This window comes from Melanotaenia boesemani, chromosome 2, assembly GCF_017639745.1.
Source record: "Melanotaenia boesemani isolate fMelBoe1 chromosome 2, fMelBoe1.pri, whole genome shotgun sequence".
Taxonomy (NCBI): domain Eukaryota; kingdom Metazoa; phylum Chordata; class Actinopteri; order Atheriniformes; family Melanotaeniidae; genus Melanotaenia; species Melanotaenia boesemani.
In genome coordinates this window covers 23,201,221-23,220,897 of record NC_055683.1, presented here as the reverse complement: position 1 = coordinate 23,220,897, position 19,677 = coordinate 23,201,221, and the positions used below count along the sequence as shown (strand labels likewise).

Below are 19,677 nucleotides of genomic sequence, written 5' to 3'. Positions count from 1 at the left end.
AAAGATGCTTCTAGTACCATACGTATTTTCATGTGCACGTGTTTATGTGTGCAATTGTGTTTATATTCATGTAATCTTAAGTGATGACAGATTTGTGAAGGGGACGTGGGTGGACCGGAGAAGTGCCATCTCTTATTTAATGGGTATCAAAACACAATGAAAATGTCAAAAGCATCCTTGGAGATTTGTCTATGTAAATGAGCTTATTAAATTCTAATAGTGGTTGCCATGGAGAGGAGAAGGACATTCTCAGCATGGGGCTTTGCAACTCCAGTTAGGCCCAGGGAACCCATGTTTTTCCCCCTGTGATGTAGTGATTGTGCAAGATTATTTCCCAGTTTGCCACAACACAGTCCTTTCATTTCTTGATACATTTTTGTTTGTCATCTGCACTTTACATTTAGCAACTGTCATTCAATATTAATTTCACAATCAATGTTTCACCTTGTAATGCTCCTTCTACAAAACTAATTGCTCTCTTACTGATTTGCTGCCCGTCTTCACAGACTATCTCCCCTTTAATGTGGTCTTGTGTTATATTTTTCCATCCCCGTCATTCCCCTGCTCGCTGTTGTTTCATTTCCTTGTACTTTTTCCCCTTGTAAAATCTCTGCTTTCTCCCTCCCCCTTCCTCTCAGCTAGTCAGTATTCGGACTTTATTTCATTTTATGGAACACAACTCAGAGCCTACATGTAGACACTGAGTTGATAACTGTCACTAATAAATCATAAGTCTCAAGCTTTCCACTCATAATCAAATGAAAAAATGTTTTATATTTTTCCTCTAACTGTGTCTCTTTCACATACACATGCTTGCACAGCTACTTATACTAGGACAGTGCATTAACATCCATCTGGTGTGCACAGCCTAACCCCGAACCCTAATCAGGACCCCACGAAGTACGTTTTGCCTCATTAGAACCAAAGCCATCATAAATACCACTAGTCTCAACAAGATTACCACTAAAAGGGCTTAATAAAATAACAAAAACGCAGAGACACTTTGGCAGAGGCACAACAAACAAATGATCCTGTAGGCTTGGAGAGCTGCCAGGCTGGAAAAGAAGATAAAAAATATTCCATTAAAGTTAACAGTAATGTTTCAGGTTCACAGAGGCATTTTCTTTTGTGTGCACATTCATGGCATGCAAAATCAGTCTGCAGTTTCAATTAAGCACAAAAGAATATAGTTACAGATACGCCCATATTAAATCAGCTACAAGTCCTGCAGCATGACTTGCTGTTTGCACAGCAATTAACAGAACAGCAAAGGTGTCTGTGTTTTTGTTATCTAACCGCGTGAGGCAAATGTTTCTTTTTTCCCTTTAAAAGGCACAAAGTCTCACATTGCTGCTTAAGATAGTCCAAAGATCTCCTTCCCATCAGTGACTAGACACAGAAACTTGTGCTCCATTTCCAGCAACTGATTTGACACTAATTAATTTGATGTCCCTTATTAAGCAGCAGACCTAGTTAATGAAAGCAAATGTGGCCTCAAAAGCTGTGCCACAGACGATGATGGTTATGTGGTTCACCTTTGGGCACCTGGGAATGGAGTTGACAGATTTCTGTTGGTAGTGTGTTAATGGGAAGGCTGGTGTTTAAACAATAGGCCAGCTCTAATCCATATTGCGTCTTAGAGCATTTGAGATATAAAAGGGGTTTGTGTTTTCAAAACTGATAAAAGTTTTTGTTGCTTACATAGACTAAGTCAAGCAAAACTTACAGTACCAGTCCGAAGTTTGGACACACTTTCCCATTCGATCTAATGGGAAAGTCTGTGTCCAAACTTTTGACTGGTAGTGCACCTGAGAATGATCCACTTCACTTCTGACTTAAACTCATTTCTGACCAGCAATTGTGCAGCCATGTTTTGCAAGCAGGGGTTCCAGAATTAGGGAAATGTGAGTTTGGACCTGATTTTCATATTAAGGACTCCTTTATATAAAAAAACAGAAGCAAAAAATGAAAAGAAAAATTAAAGTATGAGGTCATTCTATAAAATAAACCATATTTGATAGCACAGATTGCTCATCTTAACTTTAAAAGAGGAAGATGACCTTGTAAATCTCTAAATTAGATGCAGTGCAGCCCAGCTGATTCATGTTGGAAAGTAACTGTCTATAAAAAAAAATAAATAAATAAATAAACAACACAGGACCTTACTGGTAGTATGTTAATGTTCATAGTGGGTGCTGCACTTTGGGCTGCAAGAATGGGCATAGCTCATCTCCATGCAGCTGATTCTGGTGGATAAGGACCCAGATAAATAAAGATGAGATCAAAAAATAAGATGATTGTCTCTAAAACTTACATTGCAGCCTACTGATGAAACCTGGTAAAGATTGCAGACTAGATTTAGGAAAAGACAGACATCCTGCTTTGCTACTTTAATGTGCTTGTTTCTTATATCAAATAATGTCCAAACAACATTTAATCAATTTAGTTGATTTGTTTATTTAGATGATTTCTTCTTTTTTATTCTGTTTTATGGCTTTGCTTTATAATCACTTATTTTTGTTGTTCATGTTTATTTCAACCTGTTTGAATAATTGATCATTGTGTTTACATGTGCATCACTGCTAATGGTTTCAACAACTTATAGTTTAGAAATGTGTTAAAAAAAGTCTAAATCTTATATTCCAAACACAGAGAAATCAGAGCAGGGAATAACAGGAAGGTGAGAGGATAGAAGGAGAAATGGGTTGAAGAAAAGATGTAAATTTATATGTTGTGTCCTTGCTCTGACTTTTTTCTCTGACCGTGTGTATTTTTAATGTTTTTAACCAAGTTTAGCCTCTGTTGTTCATGTTTATTTATTTTACAATGATTTAAGTAAAACGCTTTGCTCCACAATATTTAAATCTACAGCAACATAGCAAGTTTAACAGTTGAATAGTTAACAACTATTTTTGGAATTTAGAACAACTGACAAGAAGTCTTTTAATTTTTCCGGCCCTTGAAGCCAAAAGCCATTTTTTTATTTTTAAATCACTTTTAAATCTTTTCTGAATATTTGCATGTATTTTCACTATCCACCTTCTGGTCTTTTATTTCTGTTTAAAACTCTTCCTTTGTTTTTCTGGACTCAGCATGTCTGTGTGCGTTTTGTGGTCTTTAGTGTGACTGCGCATGTGCATGTGTCACAGCTGATTTTAAAAGGACATTGTGTAACATTTTCTGTTGTTTACTGGCCAAACTCTATGTCTGCATGTATATATGAGTTATCATTGGTGCATTATGACCTCTGCCAATGATTTGACACATTCTCATAAGCGAAGAATTTTAGATTGACTGAGGTGCGGGAGAAGAAGATTAATAAGAGCAGTTTACTAACCTGGCAAGTTGGAAAATTTATTAAATTGTTATTCACAAAAAGGCAGGACCATGCAAATGCAGCAGCACAGGAGCCATTTTCATCATCACCAACAAAGCGAAAAAGGGGATTTAAACGCTGAATAATTAGGATTTTTTTCCTTAAAAATCATTTTAAATGTTCTCATTTGCTCAGAAGGATAAAAGAAAGCTTCCCTTTAAACAATCTGTCTACTACATCAACAATGTCTTTGTCAAATTTTTCTCCTTCAAAATAAGAGTTCCGTGCCAGAATAACTTGGGTGCACCGTGTTACTCTTTCCAACTCCCTGGTTCCTTAACCAATCATATGCGACTCCCCACGGTTGCCTAACAACAACAAGGCAGCGTTTGGTATTTTATGGAAGCGAGTAAAAGAAACGGACCAGAAATAATTTCAGAAAAACCTAAAAAGTCTTGGCGTCCTGCTAAAAAAGCCAACGACCAAAAACGGAATAAAACGAGGATCAATATTGGGGAATCTTTTGCAAGTTGGAGAAGTCTAAGCTAGCAAAGTTTCTCCTCCACAGGTAAGCATCGGAATTTTGTTTAAATCAACCAAAAAGTTGATCTTGATTCACAAAGATTTTAGTCAAATTTATTTCTAGGCACTCATTAAATGAATTTGTGTGACTGCATGGATGTATTAGTGGAGTAAATTGGTGGTCTGTTAGTTTACAACAGCAAATGTAATGATGTTTGGGCCAAGTGAATACTGTGTTTATGGGATAAGCTTTGTGCCACTGGGGAGCGAATCTGAATTCTTTATATTTGAATTTGAATCATTCAATTTGAATCTGAATATGCCTGTTTGAATAATTGCTTAGAAAAACTGAATCCAAATGACCATATTTGATATTGAATCTTTGTTTTTTGAATGTGTATATTGGTAAAGTTGAAACTTTTGTATTTGAAAAAATTAATTCCCTAATTCATTTTCATAGTTCAGTTTCAGTTCTCTTCATTCAAATTCAGATCTGAAATACAAATTCAGATCTGAAATACAAATTCAGACCTGAAATTCAAATTCAGATCTGAAATTCAAATTCAGATCTGAAATTCAAACTTTTGTGCCATACATCCGGGACCGGACGTGAGACAAAACTAGTCAATCGCAGATGGAGTAACGTCAGTTTTGTGCGGTTGTTCTCAACAGCTACAAGCAGAGGGAGGGCGAGGGGAGGATGGCGGCGGGGAGAGAGAGATGCTAAGATCCAGGCCAGCCACTCTCACTACAACGGCAGTTACCGTTCCTGCAATGGAACTTGCCGTTTCTGTAGCGGTAGTTACCGTTTCCTCAACGGTCTCAGGGTTTGCCACTGTGGGCTGGTTGCAGACTTTTCACATTAGTGGTAACTCCTAATACAAGAAAAATATGTGTAAGTTTGCACAGATTAATGTGCACCTCAAGTGACGTACATACACCATGTAGGCTATAACGGACCAGCTTGATCTTTTGCGTTGGTTTGGAAACATTTTAGTAAGTAACTCGCCGGGCTGCAGACACGCCAGATCATGTCTGTGACGGCACATCGTTGTGAAAGCAGCTTGCAGGCTTATTGGGCTCCGTCAGTCCAGTTTTTTGAAACGGTAACTACCGCTACAGAAACAGCAAGTGCTATTGCAGAAACGGTAACTACCGTTGTAGCGAGAGTGGCTGGCCTGGAATTTAGCATCTCTCTCTCTCTCTCCCCGCCGCCACCCTCCCCTCACCCTCCCTCTGCTTGTAGCCGTTGAGAACAGCTGCACAAAACTGACGTTACTCCATCTGCGATCGACTAGTTTTGCCTCACATCAGGTCCCGGATGTGTGGCACAAAAGTTTGAATTTCAGATCTGAATTTGAATTTCAGATCTGTATTTGTATTTCAGATCTGAATTTGAATTTCAGATCTGAATTTGAATTTCAGATCTGAATTTGTATTTCAGATCTGAATTTGAATGGAGAGAACTGAAACTGAACTATGAAAATGAATTAGGGAATGAATTTTTTCAAATACAAAAGTTTCAAATTTACCCATATAAACATTCAAAAAACAAAGATTCAATATCAAATATGGTAATTTGGATTCAGTTTTTTAAAGCAATTATTCAAACAGGCATATTCAGATTCAAATTGAATGATTCAAATTCAAATATAAAGAATTCAGATTCGCTCCCCAGTGGCACAAAGCTTATCCCATAGTGTTTGTCCTTATAAACTTTTGAAATTTACTATCAAATTAATTTATTAGGTGAGACTAAGGGAAAACTGCCGCTGCGTGGCATTTGTTGATTAATGTGGCTTTTGTTTACACTCTGTTTTATGCTAACGTAAATTAGCGCATGAAATTAGCACTAGCATTGCAAAGCATAGCAACTTACTGTGTGTGAATCCCTGCAAGGGATTAATAAAGTATTTCTGATTCTGATTCTGATTCTGATCTTTGCTCATCATCCTGATGTTTGCTGGCGCTATGTTCTCCATCCTTCATAGACTGTATAAAAGAACCGTCCTCTCACAAACTGGCAACCTACGCTAAACGCTCTCCGTGTTTTTCTCTCTCGACTGCAGTTCTGATTTGAAACGCTAGGTGTCAATGCTACTTATTTTGCCTTTAAAGGCAGCATGACCAGACAATATAAAAAAGTAGACTCAACATCGCGCTAGCCTTCCCCTGCCCGCCTTAATTAGCCTAAAGCTAACTTTTTTCATTTGGTTTTGTTAGACCATGTTGCTTGTTACCATGGGCAGCATAACATTAGTTTCTGCTAAAATATACCAGCCTCGTTGGTACAGAAGTGTATGTTTACATGGTTTTAGTCTATTTCGTAGTCACACTAACTAGCAGCTTTTCAGTCACGGTACACCTTTATAAGCTGGCTTTTCCTGTGACAAAAAGACACGTGGCTACCATTGTTGCAATACGTAAAAAAGTGAAAAAGTGAGGTGCTAGGATGCACTATACGTTAGAATGCAAAACATGATTCCAGTGATAGATGGAAGTCATTCTAACACAATGTTCCTTTAAGTCTGCTGTGACATGTTAGTCTTCATTAGTCAATCATCATCACTTAGGCTATGTGGCTATTTCTCTCTGTAAAACCCCTGGTCAGAGAAAGACAGCTTCAGTGTGCGCAATTATAGTAGCCCCGCCATGTTAACTGTGTTAACGATGGAAAGAATTAGATTACACATTACTGAAAAAAATAACGCTGTTATTCCCATTGCTGGTGTTAATGCTACACCCCCATACACTAGGTATACCTGCTGCAGCAAATAACATGAGGGCTCTAAAACTGACAGCAACAACTCTTGTACAGAAAGAGATGAACTTGGTAAATTTAACTTGTCTGCAAATGCTGGCCGCTCACTCAACCCACTCTGTGGCTGGAGTTAATGGCTAAGTAAAATAATTACCTTAATTTTCTCAAAGTTGTGCATCAGCCTGCATGATACAGAGGGATGCTGACACTTTTACATCGGTTTAGCTCACTGGCTTGTTCCCTGAGAAAGAGTGATAATTTCTAGTTGTTCATCGTCGCCCTCAGTACATAAATGACAGGGATGCTACTTCTGAGAATGTGATTTAACTAACTTGTTTTACTGGGTGTAAAAACACATCTTACCAGTTTTTTCTTTAGGTGGAAGGTAGTATGAAACTAAATAAAAGCCAGTATTAATGTGGAAAATGTAAATCGAAACAGAATGCAGTTATTTGGAAACCATCTAAATCCTATATTAAAATGAAGATAGTACAATAGTAATAAATGTTAAAGCAGTAAAAAATAATCTGCATGATTTAAATGTGAAGCAACATCAATTTTGAAAATGATCGGAATTGTTTTGCTTCTCCTTTGAAAAACACTGTAAAGGTGAACAGAATGAATTTAGTTATTCAATATTTCAAAGTCTCCTTTACTGCATTTTCATTTCATGTTGCACCAAGTGATTTCAGTAGGTGGCATGTCTGGACTGGAAGCATCCCTCACTTTTCTTTTTTCAGATTTCAAATTCCAATTTTTCACACCACAAGAAAGTTTTCCATTTCACCTCTGTCTATTTTCAATGAGATTGAGTCCAGACAAGGCAGATCTTTTTTGTATATAGATAGCTGGTTTGCCACATGCTTTGCAACTCCAGTAACACAAAAATCGTTGCATTTGTTCTACACTTCTTGATATTGTCTGGAGACAAGTGAGAAAAAAAAGTGAGCGCTCTCTCACATGAAAACAGGGGCAAAGTGTGTACATGATGATGATTCCTGCCTAAAACCTCATCTTACTGACAACCTTCAATACTGTGGATAAACACACATAGATCTGATGATAATATAAAAATTACAATCATTATTGCTTGGCAGAGGGCATAATTAACCATCCTGAGGGTATTCCCAACAACACACCATATTTGTAATATAATTCCTTTACTCCTCTGTGACCCAAATACCACTTTGCTGTGTTTACAGCCGTGAGGTTGCATCTCCAGTGGACTGTCTCTTGCTTTGAAGTACATTGTAATGCAGTGCTGCTAGAGGGCCTGAAGATCATCAGCATTTAATGCTGGTTTTTGGATTTATCCCTCCCGTAAAGAGATTTGTGAGGATGTTCTGAAACATTTAATGATATTATGTACTAAATTAATAGTATGTCAAAATCCTTACACATATTATGTTGAGAAAAATCTTTATTTTCCAGACTGAACATTTTACTTCAATCAAATTTGTTTTTCAGCCTTACATCACCTTTCTTTAAACTTACCAGCAGTATTAAAAAAAAAAAAAAAAAAATGAGTAAGTTAGCTCCACCCTCTTGTAGCAACTCATGAAGGTCATGTTAACTATCTAGTTATATGCAGATAAGTCTGACTAGAAGTCAAAAGTTCATTTGTCCACCTTCATCTAAATTCACAGTGGTCAAGCTCTTTTTGTGCCAAAAAGGTGTCCTCATTAAGCACCTGCTTTTTCCCTTTGAGACCAAAGCTAAACATAATGGCTGAAACACTGGTTTAAGGACTAATATTTGTTATGCACACATAGGTAGCTTATTGTTGTATCTCTGGAATCAGTGAAGGCCATTTACTACAGCACTGACTGTAAAAGGAGTGTGTGACATGCAAGCTCACTTAACGCATACAAGCTAGTGAATACCTCTGTGTCTAGGCCAGGGTCCTATCAGAAGTGACTTTGACCCACTAGCACACCTCTGTTCTTAAAAATGGCATGCCAACACAACATGTCTTGTTAGAGAAGTGTAAAAAGAGAAGTGTAAAAAGACTTTTCATAAATAGACTGGTAAATATAAATAAAAAACTCGCATGCGTAAATATATACAAATAAAGCCACAACACTGCTGGGGACATCATATGCACAATGATTGTGTGTTTAACAGCTCACAATGTGAATAAACAACTCAAGACTTCCCAGCAAAATTTTGTTCAAATATTGTGATCTGTGGCTTGAAAGATTCTTGGTTGGTAAAGTTGGTCTTCTAACAATAGTTTAGGATAAATGTGAGAAAAGGAACACATTTTTTTTCTTTTACAAGAAATGGTTTATTAGAAAAGTGTTGGAAGCTGTATCATCACTTGCCCGACATGTGACCCAATAAACATAAATAATGGACAAATAAAGGCTGATCCTTGTTTCACCGCCTTGTTAAGATACAGCAACTTAAGAGGAGAGTCTTCAATTAATTTTCTTTCTCTGAGACAAGAATTCAGGATCATCTTATTTAAGCAGTTTAATAAAACAGTAGCCCCTGAGCCGAGGCAACAGTGGCACTTCACCACCTATGTCCCACTTAGTTATAGCCAAATAGAAACAAATTCCTATCAAATGTGTAATCTAGTTAGTACCTTAGACACAGTTTTCATCATTAATATGGGGACTCCTTATGGTTCTTTTGTGCTGCAGGCATCAATCAAGGCAGCTGCTACAGGATCAACCATTTCCCTGATGACAACGACTACGACACAGACAGCTCTGAATATCTGCTGCGTAAGTGTTGCCCACTCATCTTTTTTATTTGGTAATATTAACACTGTCAGTTCTCTGAGGGCAAACCAGATGTTTACAGATCTTTAATCATTATTTGATTGTCAGAGCAGTCTACAAACAGAAAATTGGTTTCCATTATTAAAATTAGTGAGAGACTTTAAATGAACAATGATCACACCGCAAGATATCCATGTGTTTCAATATCAGATAGCCCTGTATGGCACATGCCTGTAGTCCAGTCACAAGCAAATTATAGAGATGGAAAATTTAAAAAGAAAGAAAAACAAAGGAATTGTTAAAAAAAAAAGTGAAGTAATAACAATAAAGGATAAAGAAAGAACAAAGAATGGCAAAACATGAGTGGACATCTTCAAACTTATCTTTTAAAATCTGTGAGAGTTTTTTTTTTTTTTTTTTTTTTTTTTTTAATAATAATAATAATAAAAAAAAAAAAAAAAAAAAAAAAAATCTGTGAGAGTTTATAAGTTTTGTCATGGGTTTTGTTCTTTAGTGTTAGTGTTGACCTTGTGTTTTGAATTTGAATTGCCACAGCAGTGAACCTAATCCACCACAAAACACTTTATCCTCCTTATCTATGAAGATTCTAACAGTTTTCAAGCCTTACATTTCGAGGATGCCTGCAGGAAGACCCATTTGAAATATCACACAATTCAACACTCATCTGACCTTTTGGTCCACATTCCTTAAAGGCAAAGGCAAATTTATTTGTATAGCACATTTCATGTACAAGATAATTCAAAGTGCTTTACATAAATCATTACAGCAGGCTGCAGAAAGCAATACAAGTGCATTAAAAAATAAAAATAAAAAAATAAACAAATAAAGATGAAAAGAAATGCAATTAATGAAATAAAAACAGAGAGAAGATGCTAAAATAAAATAGATAAAATGCAAGAAATAAAGTTAAAGACAATATTAAAACATAATTCCACTTTAAAAGAACCAGATGTAGATTTTAACTTCTAAATAAAAACTAGTGAAATGCAGCAGAAAACAGGTGGGTCTTTAACCTGGATCTAAATAAACTGAGTGTTTCAGCTGATCTGAGGTTTTCTGGGAGTTTGTTCCAGACATGTGGAGCATAGAAGCTAAATGCACCTCCTCCATGTCTGGTTCTTTTTTTTTTTTTTTTTTTTTTTTACTTGTCCTGTCCAGCATCATAGCAAGCAAAATGATAATCTGGTTGCTGTATCGTGCTGAACAAATTTGCTCTACCAAGGGGAGGCCTATGGGTAAGGCTCCTCTTGATAATGTGATTAATTTATTTATTTATTTACTTTGAATCACGGAATCTATGTCTTGCTGGTGCATGTCTGGTTCTGACTCTGGGAACTAATAAGAAACTGGAACCAAATGACCTGAGGGTTCTGGCAGGTTCATACAGGGTCAAGAGGTCACTGATGTATTTTGGTCCTAAACCATTCAGAGCTTTATAGACCAGCAGCAGAACTTTAAAGTCTATTCTCTGACGAACAGGCAGCCAATGTAAAGACCTCAGAGCTGGACTGATGTGATCCACTTTCTTGGCGTTAGTGAGGACTCGAGCAGCAGAGTTCTGAATAAGCTGCAGGTGTCTAATTGATTTTTTAGGTAGACCTGTAAAAACACTGTTACAATAATAGAATAGAATAGAATAGAATAGAATAGAATAGAATAGAAATACTTTATTAATCCCTTCAGAGAGCCCTCAGGGAAATTTGGGTACCAGTAGCAATACAACACCAACAATAAAGCAGGACAAGCACAAGACACAATATAAACAAGTACAAAGCAAAATAGAGGCAAATAGAATGCAATAAATATAACAATAATAACAATAAGATAAGTTAAATAAAACAATATAAACAAGCATTTCACACAGTAGAGGTGGTACAGATTCCCAGTTCACTATTGCACGTATAAGTTATTGCAACTGTTTGTATGGGTAAAAATTAATAAAGAACTTATTGTGCATGTGTTCTATCAGGCGGACTGCACACCTCCCTCTCCCCCCTCTTTCTCCAATCAAGCCGACTAAAGATGAATGCATGGACTAGTTTTTCCAGGTCTTGCTGAGACATCAGATCTTTTACCCTTGATATATTCTTAAGGTGATAGTAGGCTGACTTTGTAATTCCCTTAATGTGTTTCTCAAAGTTAAGGTCTGAGTCCATCACTATACCCAGATTTCTGGCCTGGTTGGTGGTTTTTAGGTGTATAGACTGAAGCTCTGTGGTGACCTTTAATCGTTTCTCTTTCACGCCAAAGACAATCACCTCAGTTTGCAGGCCTTGGTGGAATAAAGTTCAGGTGCTATTGACACAGGAAGGTTTGTTAACCTGTCAACAATAGTAAATAAGACCCGAGCATTATGATAGTTTTTGCTAATAATGTCAGAGAAATAGGACTTTCTTGCATTCTTCAGTTGTAGATTATAAGAGTGAAGTTTCTCTTTATGCATGTCATAATGAACCTGTAGATTTGTTTTTCTCTTTTTCCATGCTTTACCAGTGTGGAATTTCTCCATGGAGACTTTTTCTTTCCAGAGACAACTTTCACCTTAGTAGGAGCAATGACATCCATAATACTTAACATTTTAGCATTAAAACTAGTGACAAGCTCATTGGCTGAACCGCGTGACAGGGCAGGTGTTGAAGAGAAGACCTGGTTAAACATCCCAGTCGTGTTTTTAGTTATACAGCGTTTTGTGATCATCTCTGTTGAGACATTTGTGTGAACAGAAACTGTACACTCAAAGAAAACACAGTGATGATCAGACAGGCCCACATCACACACAGTAACCTTGGAAACATCCAAACTCTTTGAAATCACGAAGTCTAAAGTGTGTCCTTTAATGTGTGTGGGCTCTGTTATATGCTGAGTCAGCCCAAAGTTCTCCAGACTGTTACCCAGATCTTTAGTTGCTTTTTTTCTGAGGGTTGTCTACATGGATGTTAAAATCGCCAACAATAATTACACAGTCAAAATCCAAACAGATTGTAGCCAGCAGTTCACTAAACTCTTCATAAAATTCTGCGCAGTGCCCTGGTTGTCTATAGAAATTTGGATATATTATTTTATAATAAGCTTTCAACTGAAGAGCCACATATTCAAAAGAAGTAAAACTTCCAAGAGATAACTGCTCACTTACTAGTCAACTGTAACTGTAACTTTATTAGTACTCATATCGGCATTTGATATTGGCATGTACTCAAATGTAGGGCTTGTACTTATACTCATGCATCCTCACTAGGTGATTTTACTTCCTGTTTCACTATTAACCTTGTGGTCTTAGATTACTGATAGAGACACATATGATTTTTGTTTGTCATTACTTCCCTCATATCCTCCCGGTTGCATAGTTCCTGTGGATGTTCTATCATTTTTATTGTTTTATCACTGTCATTCCTGTGTCCCTCAGTGTATTTTGTTTTCATTTTGGACTGCCTGAAACCTGCAAATCACTATATTTGGTCATCCACCACTACGTGTCATTACAGTTCCTCGTTCAGCATCAGCAGCTTTTTTTTTACATCTTCAACTAATTTCTATACTACATTACTACTATACTATATGATAAAAAAGAAAAAAAAAATCTTATTTCAATCATTGATTTTTGATTTTTCCTTTAAAAAGATCAGTGTTCTGCCCTCACTGCTTCCCAGGCCAGCTGGGCAGACAAGACAACACTTCTAGATAGGAAGTACACAGTTGTCCTGAAATAAACAGAAACATATGCATGAAAACATGCATCTAAGAAATTACATACAAATCATATCATTTAAATTGTATGGAGCCCCACCAAGGGACACAGATAATTTTTTTTCTTTTGTGCTAACATGCAATACTTTTGTGTTACCTCACATAAAAGGAATGATCCGAATGCGAGCACGGCTTGTTAAAGCCTTTTTGCCCAGTTTCTTTAGGTGTTTCTAGTCTGCATCTGTCCCTCTCAGCATCAAGTTAATGTAACACACACACCTGACAACACACGTTAACAGAGGATGTGTGTTGTTGTAACATAGTGCTTTCATTGATTAATTATAATTCCAGACAAATAGGTTTGCTATTATCAGAACAATATCAAGCATCTTGCTGCTTTACTGTTTTGGCTGCTTGTGTTCAGATTGTAAAGTGAGATTGAAATGATTTATTGGTCATTTATTAAATAAACTCCAATTTCCATTCATTTTCATGACTGAATTATTAACTACTACAGCTTATTATTAGGAGGAAGTTAGGCTAATTATGTCAGAAATACATGATGCTGGCTTCTCCTGAGGATCTTCAGGCTCAAATGGGATAATTTAATCTTTGTTCTTTAAATATAGACTATTTTGTCTCCACTCCACAGCAGCAGCATCATCTAACCGCTGTAACGTGTAGTTTATCAGCTGTTATTCATTTCAGAGCCACCAGGCGAGGCAAACCGTCATACTAAAGTAATCGGGGAAGAGACAAACACAAAAGATGTATAAAAGAGGTGATACAAATCAGAAAGTGGGCCACGTCAACAATGATGAGGAAGGGTTTATGTTCTCACACAGAGACCATCGGACGGTGAGTAACCTGACGGATGTCAGGTCCGTCAGGTTTCCTGTGAATAACAGCTGATGAATGACACTCTACAGCGGTCAGATGACACTTCTCAGGCAGAATGCTGACGAATAAAAAAGATTCAATTATCCTTTTTGGGCCAGAAGATCCTCAAGAGAAGCCAGCATCACATATTTTTTTTTTTACATGATTAGCCTAACTTCCTCCTAATAAGCTGTAGCAGTTAATAATTCAGTCATGAAAATGAATGGAAATTGGAGTTTATTTAATAAATGACCAATAAATCACATCAATCTCACTTTACAGTCAAAACACAAGCAGCCAAAACAGTAAAGCAGCAAGACCCCTTTGTCTGCACTTGTAATTAAGCAGTTAAAGCATTACGTTACAACAACACACTTCCTCTGTTAATGTAGACATAAAGTCATTGTCAGGTTTGTGTGTTATGACACTCATCACATCAAATAAAACTGACTGACTTGTACAAACAAGGTAGCTAACATGCTAACAACTAACAGCAAACAAGCTAATAGTACCAATGTGTGCTAGTTCAAAAATGGTATTGTTTTTTACATCAGTAAACACAAACCACAAATTTTCCCTGAATAAACTTACAGCTGACAGGCTGTACTCAGCGTGGAAAAACAGTTGCAGTGGAAACAATGACTTGACTTATTACTTCCTGTTTCCTGTGACGTCACAGCCTAGCATTAGACAAAACAACTAAACACTATAAACAAAGGCTCAAATCACAATATAGGAGCCTAAACACAGAAAAAAAAAAAGATTTTAAGGTCACACTTGACTACATTGAGTTCATGAGATGTAATTTGTAATTTGGACTTTATCCAGTCTAATAAGACTGTCCTGTGCTTTACAAAGAGTCAACTAAGAGAATATTTTGAGTATGTTGACAAAGCCCATTGCTTGCTGTAGAAGCAAAAACAAAACTGAAACTGTGTTTTACTAAACTAAGAATCAAAGATACATTTGTTCACTTATTAAATTTTAATTATGTACATGAAAAGTGCACATAAGAAAAATCAGCTGAACAGACCATCTTTCACCTGAATGTCACACTTTATTGTCAAGAAGGTTTGGCTTCTCTCAATACATGATTAACTCCCCTGAAAATAAAAAAGATCTGTTCATTATTTGTTTTTTTTCCCCTGAAATATTTGTGGTAGACTATTTGTGCCCTGCATTCCTTTTTTCAGATGTAAATACACTCATAAATTGTATTTAACCCTCTATTTCCCTCACATTGCACACACTGCTACGGTTTTTCATATTCTTCTTTTTATTTTCCTACTTTGTGCTACAGAGTGCTAGTCTGAAGGGTCAGGTGGCAACTTTACTTTTGAAAAAAAAAAAAAACATCTTGAGTGCACTAAATAAATAATGCTTCATTATGGTGGGAGTTCAGCTTTATTTAGTTTTAACTATCAACAAGACTTTGTGATTATTTTTCCAGGCACTATGGAATTATGGTGCGCTCTATAAATTCATCAATGCACAAAAGCTTTTCTGTTGTCCAGGGCCTCACTGTTTGCAGTTCAAACAGAAAACTCAAAAACAAACAAACTTACCAAGTGATGCAAACAAAAAGATGCAAAAGAAAAGTCTTATGTATTGAGTGTAATACATCTATTGATATACAATAGTTATGCAGTTAAGAGCCTTCTTTAAAGCCCAGCTGATTCATTATCTTTCTTATATGTAAAAAAAAAGAGTAAGAGAGCAATGTAATGAGAAATAAAGACTTTGGAAAAAAAAATCCAAGTTCAGTTCATTAAATGAAAGGAGGACTTAATGAAAGACTTCATAGATGAATAAGCTCATCCATCCTTGGAATAGTAAAATGGCAGCGTGATTCATTTTATGGGTAGTGATGGTCAGTGAGAGCCCTTGTTGCAACCCACAGCTGATTAGCAAAGCTTTATGACAACAAGGCCTCAAAGAATAAATGATAATGGATTTTTGAAAAATGGTGGAATAAAGAGGCTGGAAAACGCTGGGTTTGAATAAGCAGGGTCTTGAAAGGTTAATGACAATTTTTACTGTTATTTTCAAAAACGGTTTCGGTTATTTAATATAGAAACTCCAAAGTACTGAAAGAAAAATTGCTGTGTTCATTTGCATACATATTTTCCTAAACAGTCTGTATTATCACATCAAATGCTGGCTGTTGACTTGCATGAAAACCATGTAAAGTGGGTTCTTCCTATACTGTCTCTGCAGGTATAGTTCGTGCTTCGAGTATGTTTCCCATCCTCAGCACTGTCCTGTTGATGCTCGGTGGGTTATGTGTCGGTGTGGGCCGAGTATACAACAAGACAAACAACGTCCTCCTCAGTGCAGGCATTCTCTTTGTAGCTGCAGGTAAGATGGATGACACATATTCTGTCAGACATGTTCCTAGCAAGAAGCAATCATGGGGGGTGGGATCTCAAATGAAGAAAGGCAGCTTGATGTGGTGCATGTGTTCCCACGCTGTACCTAATCAATGGTGCAATCATGGAGACGAACCTCATTCTGCACTGAAGAGGGTCAGAACCTTCATTCTCACAGCTCACACACAGATGAAGACGTGTCATTATGGACCCCAGAGGTGATAAGAGACTGTAATCACTGGTGGATGAACAACTTTACACAGTGTGTGCTCATGGTTTTGATCGCTGTTACTAGAAAATTCACAGATGATTGATTTTTTTCTTAACTCTCTTTTCTCTTAAACCAAATATTATCCTCTTTCTCTCCATCACATTCTCTGCCTTTTACATTTTTACACTTGTTTGAGTCTCTCTTCTTCTGTTTCATGTTTATCAGGTCTGAGCAACATTATCGGTATCATTGTCTACATCTCCAGCAATGCAGGAGATCCCAGTGACAAGCGTGACGATGACAAGAAGTACACTTACTCCTATGGTTGGTCCTTCTACTTTGGTGCCCTCTCCTTCATTGTAGCCGAAACTGTGGCTGTACTCGCCATCAATATCTACATTGAGAAGAACAAGGAAGTGCGCTGGAGAGCACGGCGCGAGTTTATCCGTTCACTCTCGTCTTCATCCCCTTACTCGAGGATACCAAGCTTTCGCTACCGTCGGCGGACGTCGCACGCCAGCTCTCACTCCACAGAGGCCTCCAGGGAGAACTCGCCTGTGGCCGGTTTGAAAGGAGCACCATCTTCCAGTGGGCCCCTGGATGAGCTTTCCATGTACGCCCTGGCAAGGGACAGCGTGGCGGAGAACACATACAGCCCCGAGCATGAGGCAGCTGCTGAGTTCCTGCAGGTCCATAACTGTTTCCCAAATGACTTAAAGGATGGGGTGAACCGCAGGACCACACCTGTGTGAATGGTGTGTGAGTAGTATGAGCATGGGGTTCACACGAAGGAGAGTAAGCAAGAAATTATGTAAAACTTGTGCTAGAAAACTTGTGTCAGCCTCCCACTGTTAGAGTGAGCCTGTCTGTTTTGAAAGGACAAAAACTGACAAGAGGATAGTCTTCTGGACAGAGGATAAGCCAGTTAACACAATTTGCATAATTTACCTGCTTTTAGATGCCATTCAGCCAGAGTAAACTGACCTTTTTCTGTGCTGTAGCCTTCCAAAACTAGTGTATTCTCTTATCTTTCAGCTGGGCAGAAATGAACAGTCTGTTGTTCACAATCCTCATCTGTGTAATGATTCCTGCTCCTTGTGGGTAAACTGGAGATTGATACAGTGAGACGTGCCAATCAGAAGTATTCTACCTGTAAGTCAAACAAGGTGCTAAATGAAATGTACTCTTCAACTTGAATGTGTTTTACTTGTGTGTAAAGTTAAAGCTTGTATTCTGTCTTCATATTTGGCTTCATCCTGTATCTTATCATAGGTTCACAAGAGTGCTATTAGTCAGTAACTTAAAAAGTGATATGCTTGCTGAGCTGTAATGTGTTGAATGTTTAATATTGAATTAGATTGTACAAGTTTATCATCAGTTTGTTCCAACAACATGAAGGGTTTTGTCTCCTTGTGGTTGCTTCCTTAATCCTAATCCTCCATGACATTTGCCAGAATGGAACAAAATGTCCCTTTTTGTCAGTGAAAAATCCCTGTTCAGTCATCTCTTTTTATTCACTTCCATAACAGTATATCTTTTCTTCATCACACCCCCTGATGGATGTATCATTGTGTATGTGCCTGTTATGAAAGAAGAGCAACTGGTGAAAAACCAGGGGGTGCCCAGAACTGTGAAGACAACACAGGTCAGGACATCCTTTTTGCTCAGAATAGAGCGCTGGCATCAATTGTTAAACAGATAAGGATCACAGCCAAGCAGATTTCATGTCTGTCATGCAGCCCGTGAGTCCATCTGGCAGCCTCGCCCCTCCCTTTGTCAAACTGAGACCCCAGACAGAAGCAGAGGGAGCTGTGCGGGACTTTGTCTCCAAAGGATTTGGCTTTAAGTACAAGATGTGTGCTGTCCATCACTGCTCTGTCTGTCCGTTATCTCAGGAAATACTGTGTGGTTGTGGCAGGTTGAACACCTTGGAGGTCCTCTCCTTGTTTTTTGGCTCAGACAGGAAATGGACCAGTGATAAAAGTAAACCTGATGAAAATGATTTGAGGAGAGAGAGAGAGAGAGAAAAAAGCCATTACTGCTTTTAGTAAGAGCTGTGAGTGTTTGCTTGAGAACCACCCTGTGTGACGTTCTTCAGAGGGCTGGCTTAGTTAAGCACTAAATGGTATCAATGCATCTGATATTCTGTTGGATAACACTTCATGTATATCCACCTGAGCAGATGTAAAAGAAAGCCATCAAAGTAGGTCTTTCATTTTTATATTCTAATGTGAAAAATGTCCAAATCTGTTCATTTAAAATGTAAATCTGTAGATAAAAATACAACAAAATGAGGACAAAATATGTGAAAAGACACGAAAAACAGAATTCAAAGCATTATTTTACTAAAGACTAACTTGAGAGTAATGCTCATACGTCAGGCAAAGGTCACGTGATTCAGTTTACCTTTGTATATTCAGGTGTAACTGGTTTAGCTGTTATGAGTAAGTGAATCTATTAAATATTCAGTTTTGTAAAGTGAAGTAGAATAAGTATGTTTAGGAGAAAAAAAAATCTATTCCATGTATGGATGGCTGCTGTACTTATGTGCTTATGTTTGTTTAAGGCTTACTATTTATGAAAGCACCTTCTCTATTTCCATTAATAAAGTAAATGAACATGTGAGTATGGACGGCTAGAAAGATTGATGATATGAAAAAGAAAAGAAAATGAGTTTTTCACCCTTTTAGAAAATGTTCAAGACCAAACTCACCACTATTGTAAAGGTATTTTCAGTGCCTTTGCTCTTTTTATGATTGACTGTATTTCTTGCCTTTAACTGTTGTGATGAAAAAAAAGAAAGTATTTTTAATTTACCCCTAAAACATACTGTATATAGACTAATAAACAAATCAGGGTTACATTGTTTTTGCTTGGGTGGTGATTTCTTGGTGATATAAAGAGTAAAGGATACCACATGAATGGCTTTAAAAAAAAAAAAAAAAAAAAAAAAAACATCGTACATGAAGAAAAGTGCAACCAAAACAGAAAAACAAATCACACACTAACCAATAAATGCAGCTACATTATAATAAAATGTTGTCTTTCAAAGCTTTTTTTTGGGAATTTCCTTGATTTACGTGAAGCGTTTTGTTTATGTTGTCTATATTGGTGAAATATTCTGGAAACAACATTTACCTTTATTTCTAATATTTGCTTTGTCTCTTTAAAATGTTCATTTCAGT

The 19,677-nt window shown here is 37.2% G+C and overlaps 1 protein-coding gene across 1 annotated transcript in view; it reads left to right on the top strand.

Annotated features, from left to right (window-relative positions):
• LOC121632438 (voltage-dependent calcium channel gamma-4 subunit-like) overlaps positions 1 to 19,353 on the top strand; it is a 24,636-nt gene extending 5,283 nt beyond the window's left edge. The window contains exons 2-4 of the mRNA XM_041973969.1: positions 9,248 to 9,331; positions 16,130 to 16,270; positions 16,718 to 19,353. Of these exons, the coding sequence (XP_041829903.1) occupies positions 9,248 to 9,331; positions 16,130 to 16,270; positions 16,718 to 17,244 (752 nt within the window). The 3' untranslated portion in view covers positions 17,245 to 19,353. The remainder of the gene's footprint in view (positions 1 to 9,247; positions 9,332 to 16,129; positions 16,271 to 16,717) is intronic.
• Positions 19,354 to 19,677: the final 324 nt, after the last annotated feature.